Here is a 17,019-nt window from a genome sequence, read left to right on the forward strand (position 1 = left end):
TTGGGGTGCAACAGATTGCAAATTTTCGGCGCAGTCTTGTGTATGGCTTATGTACATATGTATATTGTTTTTCTTATCGTTTTTTGGGCATTTCGCTTATGATTAATGGAGACAGGGTTGAACAAAGGGCACAAGCACAAATGCAAATTGCGTTCGGCTAAGCTAACAACAACAATGTCAAACTCATTTAATACCTTTAACGTCCCTGGCGTCTGGTCTCTGGTCTCTGGTCTGTCGCCATGTCGCGATCGTCACTCAAATATCAATTATGACAAACACTTCGTAGTGGCTGTGCTCCACGTCCTGCACCACTTGCATGGCCGAATATGTGATTGCCTTCACCTCGGTGCCCTGCGGATGTTTGCCCAGCTCGAAGGGTTCGCCGTAGCAGCGGCACACAATCTCGAAGTTGTCCAGATCGAATTTTGTGATTTCCAGTTTCTTGCACACCAAAAAGGGCTCTGCCGAAAACAGGAACAACAGCTCGTCTAGAAAATGAAACAGCAGCCCTTCGATGTCATCGCCCTTGGCCTCGATCTCGTAGCACGACTCCACCGAAACATAATCCAGCTCCGTCATGTAGCCAAACATGGCCACGCCGCATTGCTCGAATGCCTCCTGCAGTGTGCTGCCCCAACCGTGCAATCTGCCGGAAAGGAAAGAAATTTTGTACTCTACTAAGCCAATTGGCGCCGGCAACGTGGTCTACGTACTGCACATCTGCTGTGTGGTCCAAATCTGGCAAGAATCAATCTTCTAATTGCTGTAGATTAATTGCATTAACAATGGTTACTCACATTCATATTTCATTTCGGGCAGTAAAAAGTTTTCCTTGCTAAATTCCACCTCCATTTCAATAACAGTTATTTGTTGCTTGTTGTATTTCGTGAATTTGGCCAATAAAAGTGCCGCTGCGCTGCGACGCCAAACAGCTGTTGCTTGTTTAAAATTTCCCTTTAGGGATAAATTAACAGCGCGTGTAACATTTACTTGACTGGAATGTAATCAACAGCGGTAAGCGCTGTATTTAATTTTTTATTTTGTAACAGAATACAAATGTTCCCTACTGTTATTAGTAAATGTTTTGAGCTCAGCAGGAATTGTTGATCGGCGAAAACAGTAGTGTGGGTGTTGTTCCCTGACATTTGGGACAGATAGGTTCACGTCTAAGCTAACAGCTGTTGTTTACAGACGGATGTGTACCGACTGCATCAGCTCTTCTGTTATTAACATTTCCCTTTAGGGTTATAAGCCGAAAAAAAATGTATTGGGTACCTTCTTATATGAATTATTATATGATTATATTTGTTTAATTGTTATTGGCTACTTACTAAATTTCGTAAACTAAAACTTGTGCCACCTGTTGCATATTATCGATGTGTGGATGGTGATGTCTGTACCAATTTAGGTCACATGGGTTCGAGTCTTAAATACCGCCTGTATTCATTTCTGCTAATAACAGTTTCACCGCGGCTATTGACAATTTATCGATAATCGAAACAGAAATTGAGCATTTTCACGCATGTGGAATACTGCCACATTGCATTAAAGAGCACAAATTTTCTTACAAAAAAAAAAGAAGCAAAATAAAAGTGAAGGTGCAATTGATATTAATAATTGCATCGCCCACGTACATATAAAGTACGTTGGAATGTGTTAGCCAAGAAATTCGAAATATACAATAGAAATTAAGCTCAACACATATGAACTATGGACACCGCATCGGACAACGACAGCGATGAGGGCTCCATTGGCGGCAACGCTGCAAATGATATGGGCATTGACCTGACCGGTATATTATTTGGTAATATTGACTCGGAGGGCAAGCTAGTGGACGATGATGATGACAGGGGACATGTATTCGATGCTGAGCTGCGTGAAAATCTAAGCTCTTTGTCAAAGTAAGATTTCTCTATGTAAACACATATACTCCGACTGTACGTGTGTTGAAAATTTTAGATTGGGACTCAATTCACTCTTGAACGAGGTAATTGATCAGAATGCTGGCGCCAATTCGGATGAGGAGCCTGAGGAGAAGCCTGCGCCAGAGTCAGCTGAAGGGCTGAGCGCTTTTGATGCCTTGAAGGCTGGCCTCAACAGCGAGACAAACGAGGATGGCTTAATTAAGGCTCAGGACGATGCCATTGATTATTCGGATATAAACGAACTGTCCGAGGACTGCCCACGCACGCCGTCGCCCCCATCACAGCCGTCAGAGGAAGCAGCTACCTCTGCCTCCACCTATGACGATTTGGAAGATGCCATACCAGCTACCAAGGTGGAGGCAAAGTCCAGTAAGTGCCCAGAAACATGATCAAAGATTCAGTTAAATAGTTGTATGTGCTTGCAGACAAAGATGATAAGGAGCTTATGCCGCCGCCTAGTGCGCCTATGCGCAGTGCCAGTGCACCGTCCTCGGGCAACGAGGAGTCACCCACTAAACCAGGCACTGCTGATGGAACTAGTTCCACCGACGAGAAGTCAAGTGAGGCCAAAGGTAATACCAGCTTAGCTCAGACAATATATTTTGTAGAAAATCAAAAGTCAGTTTGATTGGTGTAAATCGGATGAAAATCAAAATGAATCGTTTTCTGTAGATATTTCGATCTTTATGGGCGGTGAAACACATATTCATTCTTTTTTTTTTGTGTATAAAGCTGTGGAAATAAGTTTGAAGCCGATCGTATGAAAATTGAACTTTCACCCATATCCCGTATTCCCGTCTGTTCCAACCATGGGATGGACGCTCCGAAAAGTGTGAAACACGTCTCCAATGAATTTTGACGAAGATCTATGAAATGAACACCAATGAAGTGTCAAGCTATCTATTTCCATCAATTTTCCACAGTTGCGGGAGGAATTTTCCTAAGCAAAACATGTCTGTCCACAATCAGTTAGCCAGGATAAACCGTTTAATACATGAATATATAGAAGATATAGTAAAATTTACATTTAATTCCATTTAAGCTATATGTAAAATATTTATTTCTATGCAGCAGAGGCAGATCGCCGCCTGGACACGCCGTTAGCGGACATATTGCCATCCAAATACCAAAATGTCGACGTCTGCGAGCTGTTTCCTGACTTCCGGCCACAGAAGGTGCTGCGCTTTTCACGCCTATTCGGGCCGGGCAAGCCGACCAGCTTACCTCAGATCTGGCGACATGTGCGAAAGCGTCGCCGCAAGCGCCATCAATCGCGCGATCAAAAGACAACCAATACAGGCGGCTCGGACTCGCCCAGCGATACGGAGGAGCCACGCAGACGCGGTTTTGGCATTCACTTTGGGCCAGAGCCATCGCCGGCACAGTGCATGTCCGATGATGAGGACAAGTTGCTCAGCGATCTGAACAGTGTGGATGTGCGTCAGGAGGGGCCGGACAATGGCGAGAACAGCGATCAGAAGCCCAAGGTGGCTGACTGGCGCTATGGACCCGCACAGATCTGGTACGATATGCTGGAGGTGCCTGACTCGGGTGAGGGCTTCAACTACGGCTTCAAGACCAAGCAGGATAAGACATCCTCGGCGCTGTCCAAGCTCACCGGCGATCGCTCGGCAACCAGTGCGGCTACCGATGTCGCGCAGGATCAAAGCATTGCGGATGATGCCTTTCTCATGGTCTCACAATTGCACTGGGAGGACGATGTCGTCTGGGATGGCAACGATATTAAGGCCAAGGTGCTGCAGAAACTTAACTCAAAGACCAATGCCGCTGGCTGGCTTCCCTCGAGCGGCTCCCGCACAGCCGGCGCCTTCAGTCAGCCGGGCAAGTCCGCCTTGCCAGTGGGCAACAGCGGCAGCAACAGTGGCGGCAACAGCGGCAAACAGAACTCTGGTGGATCAACTAAAAAAGCGCTTCAGAGGTGAGTTGCCTTGTGAATTTTTTAGCAATTCTGTGCAATTAGCTGGTCTTCTGTAATTTGAATCACAGTGCTGCGCAGAACAAACAGGTGGAGGCTCAAGACGATACCTGGTACAGTCTGTTTCCCGTGGAGAATGAGGAGCTCATCTACCACAAGTGGGAGGATGAGGTGATTTGGGATGCTCAGCAGATGAGCAAGGTGCCCAAGCCCAAAGTGTTGACTCTGGATCCAAATGATGAGAACATTATACTTGGCATACCCGATGACATTGATCCGTCCAAGATAAACAAGAACACTGGACCACCGCCCAAGATTAAGATACCGCATCCACACGTCAAGAAATCAAAGATTTTGCTTGGCAAAGCGGGTGTCATCAATGTGCTTGCCGAGGACACGCCCCCACCGCCGCCCAAGAGCCCAGATCGCGATCCCTTTAACATTTCCAATGATTCGTAAGCAACAGCCATTTAATGGTTTCCATGTGCACTGTTAATCATATCATAAATTGTTTTTTGCAGTTATTACACACCCAAAACTGAGCCCACACTTCGCCTTAAAGTGGGCGGCGGGAATCTCATACAGCACTCGACGCCAGTTGTGGAGCTGCGCGCTCCGTTTGTGCCCACACACATGGGTCCGATGAAGCTGCGCGCCTTCCATCGGCCGCCGCTTAAGAAATTCTCGCACGGACCCCTTGCACAGATCATGCCGCATCCGGTCTATCCGCTGCTGAAGCACATTGTAAAGAAGGCCAAACAACGCGAGGTAGAACGCATAGCTTCTGGTGGCGGCGACGTCTTCTTCATGCGCAATCCCGAAGATCTGAGCGGCAAGGATGGGGATATTGTACTGGCTGAGTTTTGCGAGGAGCATCCACCGCTTATGAATCAAGTGGGCATGTGCTCCAAGATCAAAAACTACTACAAGCGCAAGGCCGAAAAGGATAGTGGTCCGCAGGATTACGTTTATGGCGAAGTGGCCTTTGCCCATACCAGTCCATTTTTGGGCATACTCCATCCGGGTCAGTGCATCCAAGCACTCGAGAATAATATGTACCGCGCGCCCATCTATCCGCACAAAATGTCGCCCACTGATTTCTTGATTATACGCACGCGCAACAGCTATTGGATACGTGTTGTGAATGCCATCTTTACTGTTGGTCAGGAGTGTCCACTGTACGAGGTGCCGGGACCCAACTCGAAGCGTGCCAACAATTTTACGCGAGACTTCTTGCAGGTTTGTTAGAGCAAGAATTGAAGACTCCTATTTAAATGTATTTAAATTTAATTCTATTTAATTTATACAACCTGTCAGGTGTTTATCTATCGCCTGTTTTGGAAGAGTCGCGACAATCCTCGTCGCATACGCATGGATGATGTGAAGCGTGCTTTTCCGGCTCACTCGGAGAGCAGCATACGCAAACGGCTGAAGCAATGTGCAGATTTCAAGCGCACGGGCATGGACTCCAATTGGTGGGTCATCAAGCCAGAGTTTCGACTGCCCTCTGAGGAGGAAATTCGCGCCATGGTGTCGCCGGAGCAATGCTGTGCCTACTTTAGCATGATTGCAGCCGAGCAACGCCTGAAGGTGAGCGGGGTTCACTGACGAATCATGGAGTTTTAATTGAATACCTTATAACTATGTCACAGGATGCGGGCTATGGTGAGAAATCGTTGTTTGCGCCGCAGGAGGATGATGACGAGGAGGCGCAGCTGCTCGATGATGAGGTCAAGGTGGCGCCGTGGAATACTACACGCGCCTATATACAAGCTATGCGCGGCAAGTGCCTGCTGCAGCTAAGCGGACCAGCGGATCCCACTGGTTGTGGCGAAGGCTTCTCTTATGTGCGAGTGCCCAACAAGCCCACGGTATGAAATTGGTATTGTAGGCAATTGAAGGCTTTTATATATGAATTTATTCCAACAGCAAACAAAAGAGGAGCAGGAATCGCAGCCGAAGCGTTCGGTGACCGGCACAGATGCCGATTTGCGTCGTCTGCCGCTGCAGCGGGCCAAGGAGCTGTTGCGAAAGTTTAAAGTGCCCGAGGAAGAAATAAAAAAGCTTACTCGCTGGGAGGTCATCGATGTGGTGCGCACCTTGTCCACGGAAAAGGCCAAGGCCGGCGAGGAGGGAATGGATAAGTTTTCGCGTGGCAACCGCTTCTCCATAGCCGAGCATCAGGAGCGCTACAAAGAAGAGTGTCAGCGCATCTTTGATCTACAGAATCGTGTGCTCGCCAGCTCTGAGGTTCTGTCCACCGATGAGGATGAGTCTTCGGCGTCCGAGGAATCTGACCTGGAGGAGCTGGGAAAGAATCTCGAGAATATGTTGGCCAATAAGAAGACTTCCACACAGCTGTCTTTGGAACGTGAAGAGCAGGAGCGTCAGGAATTGTTGCGCCAGCTGGAAGAAGAACAGGGAGATAGTGGCAGCAAGACGGCCAAGTCCAAAGATGATGCCACACAGCAGCCAATGGCCAACAACAACCAGGGACGAATACTACGTATAACGCGCACCTTCAAGGGCAACGACGGCAAGGAGTACACGCGAGTGGAGACAGTGCGTCGTCAGGCGGTGATCGATGCGTATATCAAGATACGCACCACCAAAGATGAGCAGTTCATCAAACAGTTTGCCACGCTGGATGAGCAGCAGAAGGAGGAGATGAAACGCGAGAAGCGGCGCATACAGGAGCAATTGCGTCGCATCAAGCGCAACCAGGAGCGCGAGCGTCTAGCGCAGCTGGCTCAGAATCAGAAGCTGCAGCCAGGCGGCATGCCCACTTCACTGGGCGATCCCAAGAGCTCGGGCGGACATGCGCACAAGGAGCGCGATAATAGCCACAAGGAGGTCAGTCCGTCGCGCAAGAAGTTCAAGCTGAAGCCGGATCTGAAGCTCAAGTGCGGCGCCTGCGGCCAGGTGGGTCACATGCGCACCAACAAGGCGTGCCCGCTGTACACGGGCATGCAGAGCAGTCTGTCGCAGTCGAATCCCTCGTTGGCTGACGATATGGACGAGCACAGCGAGAAGGAAATGAATATGGATGACGATGATCTGGTCAATGTGGATGGCACCAAGGTCACACTAAGCAGCAAGGTGCTCAAACGTCATAGCCAAGTCCAGGACGATTTCAAGCGTCGAGGCGGTCTCACGCTCAAGGTGCCTAGGGATGCCATGGGCAAGAAGAAGCGTCGCATGGCCAACGACGTGCACTGCGACTATTTGCAACGCCACAACAAAACTGCCAATCGCCGGCGCACCGATCCGGTTGTGGTGCTCTCCTCCATATTGGAGCATATACTGAACGAGCTGCGCTCCATGCCGGACGTTTCGCCATTTCTATTTCCAGTTAATGCTAAACGCGTGCCAGATTATTATCGCGTGGTTACCAAGCCTATGGATCTGCAGACCATGCGCGAGTATATTCGCCAGCGTCGCTACACCAGCCGCGAGGTGTTCCTCGAGGATCTCAAGCAAATCGTGGACAACTCGCTGATATACAATGGCTCCCAGAGCGCCTACACGGTGGCTGCTCAGCGGATGTTTAACAGCTGCTTTGAGCTGCTATCTGAACGTGAGGACAAACTGATGCGTCTCGAGAAGGCCATCAATCCGCTGCTGGATGATGATGATCAGGTGGCACTGTCATTCATCTTTGACAAGCTGCACACACAGGTGAAAACACAATCCGAGAGCTGGCCCTTCCACAAGCCAGTTAACAAGAAGGCAATCAAGGATTACTACACTGTTATCAAGAAGCCAATGGACTTGGAAACTATCGGCAAGAATATTGAAAGTATGTTGTAGGGGATATAAAGATGGCTTATTTTATATGTAGGCTTGACCAGCAGTAGTAGACAAATTTATACAGACTATTGCGATTTTTACAGTCCAATCATTAGCACTCAATATGATTCCGAGCTCAATTGGTAAATGAATGTATTTTACAGATCACACTTATCACAGTCGCGCCGATTATCTGGCCGATATAGAGCTCATTGCTACCAACTGCGAGCAGTACAATGGCAGCGAGGCGCAGTATACCAAGTTTGCCAAGAAGATGGTTGAGTATGCCCACTCACAGCTGGAGGAGGTAAGTTCTTTGGCTACACAAACAAAAGATTTGCTATTCAACTATTCAAACACACTCTCATTAAGTTTGCCGATCACTGCGCCCAGCTGGAGGAGAACATAATGAAGACACAAGAGCGGGCCAGGGCAAATGCACCTGAATTTGAGGAGGCCTGGGGCAATGATGATTACGATTTGAGTCGCAGTCGCGCCAGCTCGCCCGGCGATGACTACATTGACGTAGAGGGCCACAGCGGGCTGGGTCTGATTACACCCAATTCGATACATCGCAGCATGGGCGCAGACACCAATCTGTCCCACGGAACAACGCCAATGCGTAGGCCACCAATGCCAGCAGGTACCGAGGTGAAGCGCGGTCGTGGGCGTCCGCGCAAGCAACGCGATCCCGTGGAAGAGGGTATGTCAAGCCAATGCTTTGTGCTATACCATAATCAACTAATACGATATCATATTGAACTAATACGATCAAAAGGCCTAGTCAGGAATTGGTCCTTGCATTGTACACATGCATCAATTCATACATACATACATACACACATACATACTCCTTGGTCTTGTTTACTTTTGGTAATGCTTATGCTTCTTCTATATGCTCCTTGCATCATATATACGTACATGCATATAGATATATATACATATATATATATATCTATTTATGTGCATATGCATACGCACACATGATCCTCCGGTTATGGTCTACAGTGTTTGTTCAAATTAAAAACTTTTACTAATCCGAATATACAATGCTTAAACAACAGACAACTTCTATTAAAATTATATCTGTTCAATTTGTATCTAGTTATTTAGTTTAAAAAAATCCAAAAAAAAATCCACAGTCTATAAAAAGTAAAAATATCTTGAATGCTTTTTTTGCCATATACAATACAAACTAGACATTTTAGTTGTTTATTGTTCATACACAATATGTAATATATATAGTTAATGTTCGTGCTGTTATATATGTAGTAATACCATATATATTAATATATTAGTAATATATGTATGGGACATAGGAGAAATCAGATTCCTGTAGATGGATAGAAGGTAAAATCATGTAATATTTAGCGCTCAGAAACTCCAACAAGTATTTTGATTGAGCTCGTTAAGAGAAAATAATTGAGTCGGACGATTCGACCGAAAATCCGGGCCAATCGAACGGCAAATTAATTCGAGTTCGCTCCAAACTCGTTTGTTCCAATCGTGTGCGAGCTACTCGTTTTTTGTATTGTTTCGAATTGGCACAAAACACATTTTGGCGCCTTGGCAACGACAATTACACTGCCGTTCATCTCGAACATATTGCTGACTCAAGCTGGTCGAACATGTTGCTTACTTGAGGTGCTCGAACCCGGTTTGAATGAGTATCGAACAGTGTTTAGCTTTTGAACCGACAGTGGGCTCCAGATTTATTGCTTAGAATTCGCAGCCAAATGCACCCATTCACGTGATTAGTTTAGGATTTATAGTTAATTTTTTATAGATGCCGGTATTCAGTTTAGTTTTAGATTCAATTGCATGAACTCATACAAGCTATTGGATAAAGGCGTACAAAGGCTCAGTCATCAATGTCAGCTCCCCCGAACGAATATGTTCTTGTGTGCAGCGATATAGTAGAAATATGTTAGGTGAAATACACGTGCTTCACTCGACTGTTCCCGTTTAAAAAGAAAACCAGAAACTGCAAATTGCTTTAAATCAATGTATATGTGCTCGCTGTTTAACGATAATGCAATTACTTGCTCGTGATTATTTGATTGTCAACATTTTTGTTTGTTCAATTCAAAGCAACAAAAAAAAAAGATAAATACACGAAATTCTAATTTCATAACTGCAAGCAGATTTAAATGTTTTCTAATTACTCGTTTATACGCTATACAAATACAAAACTTGCAAAACGCAAATGCAAACTTTTATTTTCTAGTCAAAAATCCAAATATGGTTAAACGTGGTCGGGGCCGTCCCCGAAAGGACAGCCTTGGCTCTAATATGAGTCAGACGCAAGCTTACTTTCTGGACGAAGGTAAGACTTATACGGAGTTTAAGAAACTATGCGGACCACAGCTATAAACCGCGCGCACACACACAACTACACACGCACAATCACACACACACACATACGCACACCCAATCGTTTTATTATTATTATTATTCAATTTAAACATGTTTCTTTAAAAGAATTTTTCGAACTTTCTACACACATGCAAAACATTCACACGTATCCCACTAAAGCTTTCATACTAAATTTTGCATTGGTTTGGATTTGGCTTATTTAATAATTATTTAACGAAATACAATACATTTATTATGAATTCCATAATAAGGTTCTTAGCATTTTAACACATTTTTATCAAATATCTATGATTTTTCATTGTTTAATTTTCTTTTGTAGTTTTATTTGATTTAATTTTGCCTTGCAGCACACTTTTCTTAAATTAAATATTTTTTGAGGTATTTATAAATCTGTAGAGCTTGTAAAATTTTGATTATTTCCTTTTAAATAATTTATTTTTATTAGTCATGTTTTTCTTCTCTAGATTGATTGAACTTTTAAATTTGAACAGTTTTTTTTTTTTTTTTTTTTTTTTTAATGATTTATTTATTGAAAAAAACAACATTAATAATTTCCCAAAATGCTGGCAAGATTTTTTTAGGGAATTTCACACTCCCGAAAAACATTTTGAATTTATGTCCATTTCAATGATTATTTTTTTATTTAAAAATGCATACCTTTCTAAAAATATTTAATACAATTTGGTTCATTTAATTTTTAATTTAATTTTAATTTTGCATTAAAGTTTCTTTCAGTTCTTTGGTTAAATATCATTTGAAAGCATTCCAATATTAATAAATGCCCTTCTCATTTCTCGTAACCGAAATATTAGATTTGCAATGCTCCACAGACGATGATGAAGATGATGAGGAGGACTTTCAGGAGGTGTCCGAAGATGAGAATAATGCAGCCCACATATTGGATCAGGGCGAGCGCATGCATGCGCCCAGCGATACCATGGACTATATTGATCCGAAGAACATCAAGACAGAGGTCGACATTGATGCACAGCAGATGGCAGGTGGGTTAATTGGGCAACGATGCTCAGGTGTGCACAGTTTTGTGTGTTTTTGTGTGTTTTTCTTCTTTGAATATATCTGATTATCTATTTGTAATGTAATTTTATGTAACTTTAAATCTTCAATCTAAATGTTTTCATCTGTGTGCTTCGATTCTGTTTCTACATTCACGTATTTACTTTTGGTTTAATAATAGAGGAGCAATGCGGCGAGGATGACAGCCAGCAAGCGGCTGAAGCTATGGTGCAGTTGAGTGGCATTGGCTACTACGCTCAACAGCAGCAAGGTTCATATTACCCACAAATTCTCTTGCCCTATTCAGTGTTATTATTTTTAATATAGTCATAGTAAAAGCGCACGTCTTGTTATTTCGAATAACCTTTCTGAAGCCCGTCTATGATCGTAGCTAATTGTTGTTCATTCGATTTTTCAGATGAATCTATGGATGTAGATCCCAACTATGATCCCTCGGACTTTTTGGCCATGCACAAGCCGCGTCAAAGCTTGGGCGAAAGCTACAATGCACAGGGCGCCTTCTCCGACTTTATGTCCCAGGTTCAGGACGACAGTGGACAGTATAATCCGCCCGAGGCCAGCACCAGTGCTGCTGCAGCCGCCAACATGTCTGCACAGGAAGAAGATATGCCCTCCACGAGCAATGACAATGGCATGGGCATCGATGAGGATCTGGACATATCCGATAGTGACGATGAGGACAATGGCGGTGTGCGCATTAAGAAAGAGGTCTTCGATGATGCCGAACTGGCTGCCCAACAACAACAACAATCTTCGCAACCATCGCAAATATATCTACTGGATGCATCCAATGAGCCAGTGCAGCCTGTTGACTATCAGCCGCAGCAGTCGGACTTCCAGCCGGCTCAGGAGCTCGAGCAGCTGCACGCCCAGCAACCAAATACGCAACAGCAGACAGAGCAGCCGCCGTCACAAGGCGAAAATGATTACGACTGGCTGACTTTTTAGATTCAAATGGATTTTATTTTATAAACATTAACTTTGATATATTGAATGATTTTTTCAAAATTGATTGTCTACGACAATTGCAGTTTATATAAGTATGTTTTTTTCTTGTCTGAGCAAGGCTTAACAATTTCTATTTTCAACATACAAAATTTTCTTCTAGATTTATAAATTTATAAATGCTGTAAAACGAGTGCAACTAAAACATTCGGCGTAACTGAAGTTAAAAGTGTTTAGCAAAATGAACTTTATAAATTATAATTTTAATATTCAATTAAAAGTCCAATAATTCTTTAATGTTTCTATTTTTGAGTAAAGATTGATTGCGAGATTCAATGAAAAGTTGATATATCTTAGAAATAATTGATTATTCTTGAAATTAACTCTGCAATTCGGTTTTTGTATTTATTTAATAGGAATATAGTAATTTCCAAAATTGATTGCCTGTTTTTTTTTGCAACCGAATAAATGTATTTTTCGCCGTTTAATTTTGTATATAAGTATAAAGCCAACTTCTGTTGAATCATGTAATGTAATTTTTTATAATATCGATAAATGCTTTCTTTACTTTCAACCGGAGTTCATCTATAGTATTCGGATTGTTTTGCAAAATGGGTTGAATTATTTGTGCGGAATTATATTTGCTACCAAGTGGAAATCGGAGCAAAAGTTTGTTAAAGCAAGTTACGTAAATAATATCAATTTCCAAAAAAAAAAAAAATAATAATAAATTCATTCGGTTTTAAATTACAATGCATGCTACAAAGGAGCCTGCCATAAATAAAACCAATACAGGCGAGTGCCTTGGCTTAGTGGAGGTCACATATCCCATTGCGGTCAAGTACTGCGGACACTGTTCCATGCCCATCGAGTATTGTGAGTTTTATTCCGAGTATGACAAATGCAAGGAGTGGCTGGCAAAGAATTATCCCGAAGACTATGAGAAACTGCAGCTGAGAGAGGCCGAAGATGATGCGGCTTCTAGTGTGGATGCCGAAAAGAAGCGCCAGAAGCGCGGCGGAAAAGGACTGCTGCGCATCAAGAAGGACAACAGCGACGATGATGCACCCAAACGTATTCGACTTTCGTGCACAATGCGTGGCAAGAACAAGCGGGTGACCATTGTTGCTGGCCTGGGCGCATTCAAGATCGATTTACGTGCCGCGGCAAAGTTTTTTGGCAATAAGTTTGCCTGCGGCTCGTCGGTGACCGGCGACAATGAGATTGTCATACAGGGCGATGTAAAGGATGAATTGTTCAAGGTAATACCCGATAAGTGGTTGGAGGTGCCAAAGGAGGCCATAGAGGATTGTGGCGAGGGCAAAAGGGGTCAACAGAATTGAACGAAAAGAAAGGCTTGAGCTCAATTAAAAAAGCATCATAAAGAATTTAATATGTAATAGCTCAGTTTACAGATAAACGCAATAAAGGTATGGGTCCTAAATTAACTTGCATGTCACAGTCGGCGCTGTGGTTGCGCACACCACATGCTCCTATATTGCTTTCCGCGAATTGGGGTTTTATATGTTTCTGTCTGCACTCGCAATGGCAGCTTGCAAAGCATTGGGTATTGGATTACAATAGCTTCAAATGGCCGGTCACCCGATCGATGTCAATTGCCGCAGCGGGACCGACGGCCAGCACAGTCTTTGAATTGGGCTCGATTTGTGTGCGTCCAGCATCGCGTATGAGGCATGTGTTGAGTTGCCTCTGCTCCGCGGCCCGCTTGATGGCCATCAGTTCGGCTTCGCTCTCGACGCGAACTGCAATCTTGGCACAACCACAGCTTTCCCAGGCACGCAGCAGGCGTGGCGTACGGGTCGTAGCCCTTTGGTATGCACCAACGGCTCCATGGGAGCACTGGGAGGCAATCTTTCCCTTGCCCATCTTCAGGTCGTTGCGCACGACCAGCACCATTTTGTAGTTGTCGTTAAAGCCGCCATAGGTCTGTAAATAAAGTTCGCCTTATGTCAGACGGTGTTCAGCGAGTTGTCTTCTCTTTCACGCACCTTGTCAGCTATTGCGGCAGCTGCGCCTCCCTCCTGCGTCTCTGTTGACGGAGTGTCGTCAATTTTTGCGCACGCTTCCCCACGTTTTAGGGCATATTTGTAGCCAACGAAAAATGATATCATCACAGCCAAGCCATTTATAATTTGTGTAGTATCTAACAGTTTATCACCCATTCTAGATTTAGTTTTCTTATGTTCTACTTTTTATAATATGTGAACAACGCTTGCACACCGGCACCGATATATATACATATATATATATTTCAACATATCGTGAAATAAATCGAAGTTCTACAAGCTGTTATGCTTAACATGATTCTGTAATGCGGTAACACAGTCGATTCGATAGCGATAAGAAACCTATCGCACAAAAAGTCTGTTAGCTAACCCCAAACTTCGTTAGTATTTACATGCGTTTCTAGTATTTATTGCATGCAGTTTTGGAATTTCAGTACTTGTACGATTTGGTTACACTGCTATCCCTACTGACGTGTCGGACCAACGCTTCGTCCGTCCGCCGCTATACAACCTGTCATTTTTTGTCTTCGTGGAACTAGACCTCAAATTGTAATTTTGCAAGTTAGCTTAAGCTTCCATTTAGCTTTACAAATTGTTTATTAAAACGGAGCAATTACAAAATCGCAACCATGGGCTTAGCTAGCATGTTGCAAGTAGATGAAATGCTGGGCGATTTTAACAGAATGAACAAACGCCAGGTAAGTGCCGCAGACGCCGCCTGTTAATTAAATACTAAATATAAACTGAACCATTTTTAGTCGCTCTATCAAGTGCTTAGCTTTGCCATGATAGTCTCCTCGGCGCTAATGATATGGAAAGGCCTTATGGTAGTCACCGGCAGCGAATCGCCAATTGTGGTCGTGCTGAGCGGCAGTATGGAGCCGGCATTTCATCGGGGTGATCTGCTGTTCCTCACCAACTACAAGGAGGAGCCAGTCCGCGTGGGCGAGATTGTGGTGTTCAAAGTAGAGGGACGGGACATACCCATTGTGCATCGTGTCATTAAATTGCACGAAAAGTGCGTCCAATTATACTGTTTGAGTGTGTGTGCAAAGTAATTCATTGAAAATTGTATCAAACAGGGAAGACGGCACGGTCAAGTTCCTGACCAAGGGCGACAACAACAATGTGGATGATCGAGGACTATATGCGCCAGGTCAGCTATGGCTAACCAAAAAGGATATTGTGGGGCGTGCTAGGGGGTTCCTGCCCTACGTGGGCATCATCACAATTTTCATGAACGAATATCCGAAAGTTAAGGTGAGTTGAAAATCTCTTCTCTCTGCCCGCGCTGTGAGCTATCCAATAATTGTGCGTCTTTCATTTTACAGTGGGCTATACTCTCGATTCTGGCAATATTTGTTCTGCTGCATCGAGAATAGAAGCCGTCTATATATGTAGTTACAATTTAAGTAGGATCTGCGCGCATAGTGATGCCAGGGATGATGTTGCACAATCTCGAGCCTGTTTGCATTTCAGTTTGATCTATACAAAATGATGTGCATTTGTACTTTGTTTTGTTATAAGACACCCCCACACAGAAGAACAACACATTAGGTTCAAATTAAAGAGTCCGGAGCTGAATTTCAATAAACGATTTTTTAAATACTTATCTAACCAAATGAATAACCGATAACCGTTCGATTTACGAAATATTTGCTTCATATTCCAGTAAGACACTTTTCAGATCAGCGCCCCATCCATATTTTACCGCGCCGCTTTTGGAGATAATGCGATGGCAGGGTATTAAAATCGATACCTCGTTTTTTGCCACAGCACTGGCCACGGCCCGCACAGCCTTGGGACGGCCCGCCAGCACAGCCAGCTCTGCGTAGGTGCATGTGCTGCCGGTTTTCATTTTGACCAATTCATCCCACACAGCCAACTGTAGATCTGTGCCCAGAACTGCAACATCGATGGCGGCAGTAGTGCTTACGTTTTCGTAAAACAGCCGTTTACTGTGCTTTTGAATGGCCAGCTCATCCGCAACAAGCTCCACCTGGGGCCAACGTCGACGCACTTCCTCCAAGCTCTTGTTATCTTCCTTCAGCACGAAATACAACAGGCAAATTGCGTCGCAGGTTTTGCCGTCCTTTTCAATCGGTGTCAATCCAAGCAAAATCCTTCCAAATTTGGTGTCTATAAAACCATACTTAATATTTGCGGGAACTTCTTGTAGTGGCGTCAAGGAGACCCGTAAATTCTCCGATATCCACATTTCGAGTTTCTTATATTTAAAAGTTGTTTATTCGCAATACAGTGTTACCGCTGTTTGGTACTGCAAAAATGCCAGTTGAGGTATTATATATATACCAATATTACTTTGAAGAAGAAAAGTTAATTCTAACCATTTTCGTATTTAATTTGTCTGCTTACTATTAAGAAGTTGGTATTGATTAATCAGAAGTAATTTTGGTTAGTTGATTTGCTTAAATGGGTTTTTTTTTTAAATTGAAAGCAAATGGTTGCAGCCCTGGCACTATGTGGTGAAATCGATATATCGATATATGTCACATTGTTTCTACTCGATAGTATGCCGCGGGAATATTCAAATAACCAAATAACTGGATGACCGGCTAGAGTCTTTAATGTAAGTGGGAGGAAACCAGACTATATATGTTAATTAACAGAACGAAATATGTACAAAGCGGATTAAAATAACGTCAGGCGAATAAATAATGATTAAAATGAAAGAGAGAGAAAGAGAGAGAGACAGAAAGAGACTGAGAGTCAGGTCAAATAATATACATATCGTTTATTTACTTAAAAACGCAATTTTTAAGGTAATGATGCAGAATTATTCTTAGCTTAAGTAAATGGCCGAAATTGATATTTTCATGCAAATATAGTAATAATCATGTGGTACTTTATAGAGTTCGATGCATCAGCAATTTTTAATGTAGTCTTAAAATCCTATCTATCAAGCATGCAAACCGACTTTGATGAAGGCATTTGATTAATTTTGCTGTTTTTATAATGTTTTCTA

At 43.6% G+C, this 17,019-nt stretch overlaps 6 protein-coding genes across 12 annotated transcripts; 3 read left to right on the plus strand and 3 right to left on the minus strand.

Annotated features, from left to right (window-relative positions):
* Positions 1-36: 36 nt before the first annotated feature.
* Archease (protein archease) lies at positions 37-948 on the minus strand. The gene is made up of 3 exons (XM_002053501.4): positions 798-948; positions 714-738; positions 37-646 (listed from the first exon to the last, which is right to left on the minus strand). Exons 1-3 carry the CDS (start codon positions 850-852, stop codon positions 256-258), a joined length of 471 nt encoding a protein of 156 aa, XP_002053537.1. The 5' UTR covers positions 853-948; the 3' UTR covers positions 37-255.
* Positions 949-1,525: 577 nt separating this feature from the next.
* Positions 1,526-12,576, plus strand: Taf1 (TATA-box binding protein associated factor 1). Of its 7 annotated transcripts, none has more exons than XM_032435493.2 (15): positions 1,526-1,901; positions 1,960-2,294; positions 2,351-2,497; positions 2,997-3,864; positions 3,933-4,316; positions 4,383-5,100; positions 5,179-5,451; positions 5,514-5,732; positions 5,791-7,660; positions 7,815-7,957; positions 8,023-8,353; positions 9,878-9,976; positions 10,839-11,027; positions 11,222-11,311; positions 11,459-12,576. In XM_032435493.2, the coding sequence occupies exons 1-15, from the start codon at positions 1,711-1,713 to the stop codon at positions 12,007-12,009; spliced, it is 6,408 nt and encodes a 2,135-aa protein (XP_032291384.1). In that variant the 5' UTR covers positions 1,526-1,710; the 3' UTR covers positions 12,010-12,576. The 7 variants fall into 7 exon arrangements, with proteins under 7 accessions (XP_032291384.1, XP_015027879.1, XP_032291385.1 ...); XM_015172393.3 differs by having other exon boundaries at positions 3,000-3,864; XM_032435494.2 differs by lacking the exon at positions 11,222-11,311 and having other exon boundaries at positions 1,527-1,901.
* Positions 12,577-12,657: 81 nt separating this feature from the next.
* On the plus strand, positions 12,658-13,454 carry LOC6629316 (density-regulated protein homolog). Its single transcript, XM_002053499.4, has one exon. It carries the CDS (start codon positions 12,759-12,761, stop codon positions 13,347-13,349), a length of 591 nt encoding a protein of 196 aa, XP_002053535.1. The 5' UTR covers positions 12,658-12,758; the 3' UTR covers positions 13,350-13,454.
* Positions 13,370-14,274, minus strand: LOC6629315 (probable peptidyl-tRNA hydrolase 2). The gene is made up of 2 exons (XM_032435567.2): positions 14,016-14,274; positions 13,370-13,953 (listed from the first exon to the last, which is right to left on the minus strand). Exons 1-2 carry the CDS (start codon positions 14,187-14,189, stop codon positions 13,582-13,584), a joined length of 546 nt encoding a protein of 181 aa, XP_032291458.1. The 5' UTR covers positions 14,190-14,274; the 3' UTR covers positions 13,370-13,581.
* Positions 14,275-14,492: 218 nt separating this feature from the next.
* twr (signal peptidase complex catalytic subunit SEC11 homolog C twr) lies at positions 14,493-15,655 on the plus strand. Its single transcript, XM_002053497.4, has 4 exons — positions 14,493-14,731; positions 14,792-15,051; positions 15,116-15,293; positions 15,365-15,655. The coding sequence occupies exons 1-4, from the start codon at positions 14,663-14,665 to the stop codon at positions 15,413-15,415; spliced, it is 558 nt and encodes a 185-aa protein (XP_002053533.1). The 5' UTR covers positions 14,493-14,662; the 3' UTR covers positions 15,416-15,655.
* Positions 15,592-16,476, minus strand: agt (O-6-alkylguanine-DNA alkyltransferase). Its single transcript, XM_032435591.2, has 2 exons — positions 16,382-16,476; positions 15,592-16,311 (listed from the first exon to the last, which is right to left on the minus strand). Exon 2 carries the CDS (start codon positions 16,249-16,251, stop codon positions 15,679-15,681), a length of 573 nt encoding a protein of 190 aa, XP_032291482.2. The 5' UTR covers positions 16,252-16,311; positions 16,382-16,476; the 3' UTR covers positions 15,592-15,678.
* Between the last annotated feature and the right edge of the window lie 543 nt (positions 16,477-17,019).

Source organism: Drosophila virilis, chromosome 2, assembly GCF_030788295.1.
Source record: "Drosophila virilis strain 15010-1051.87 chromosome 2, Dvir_AGI_RSII-ME, whole genome shotgun sequence".
Classification (NCBI taxonomy): Eukaryota; Metazoa; Arthropoda; class Insecta; order Diptera; family Drosophilidae; genus Drosophila; species Drosophila virilis.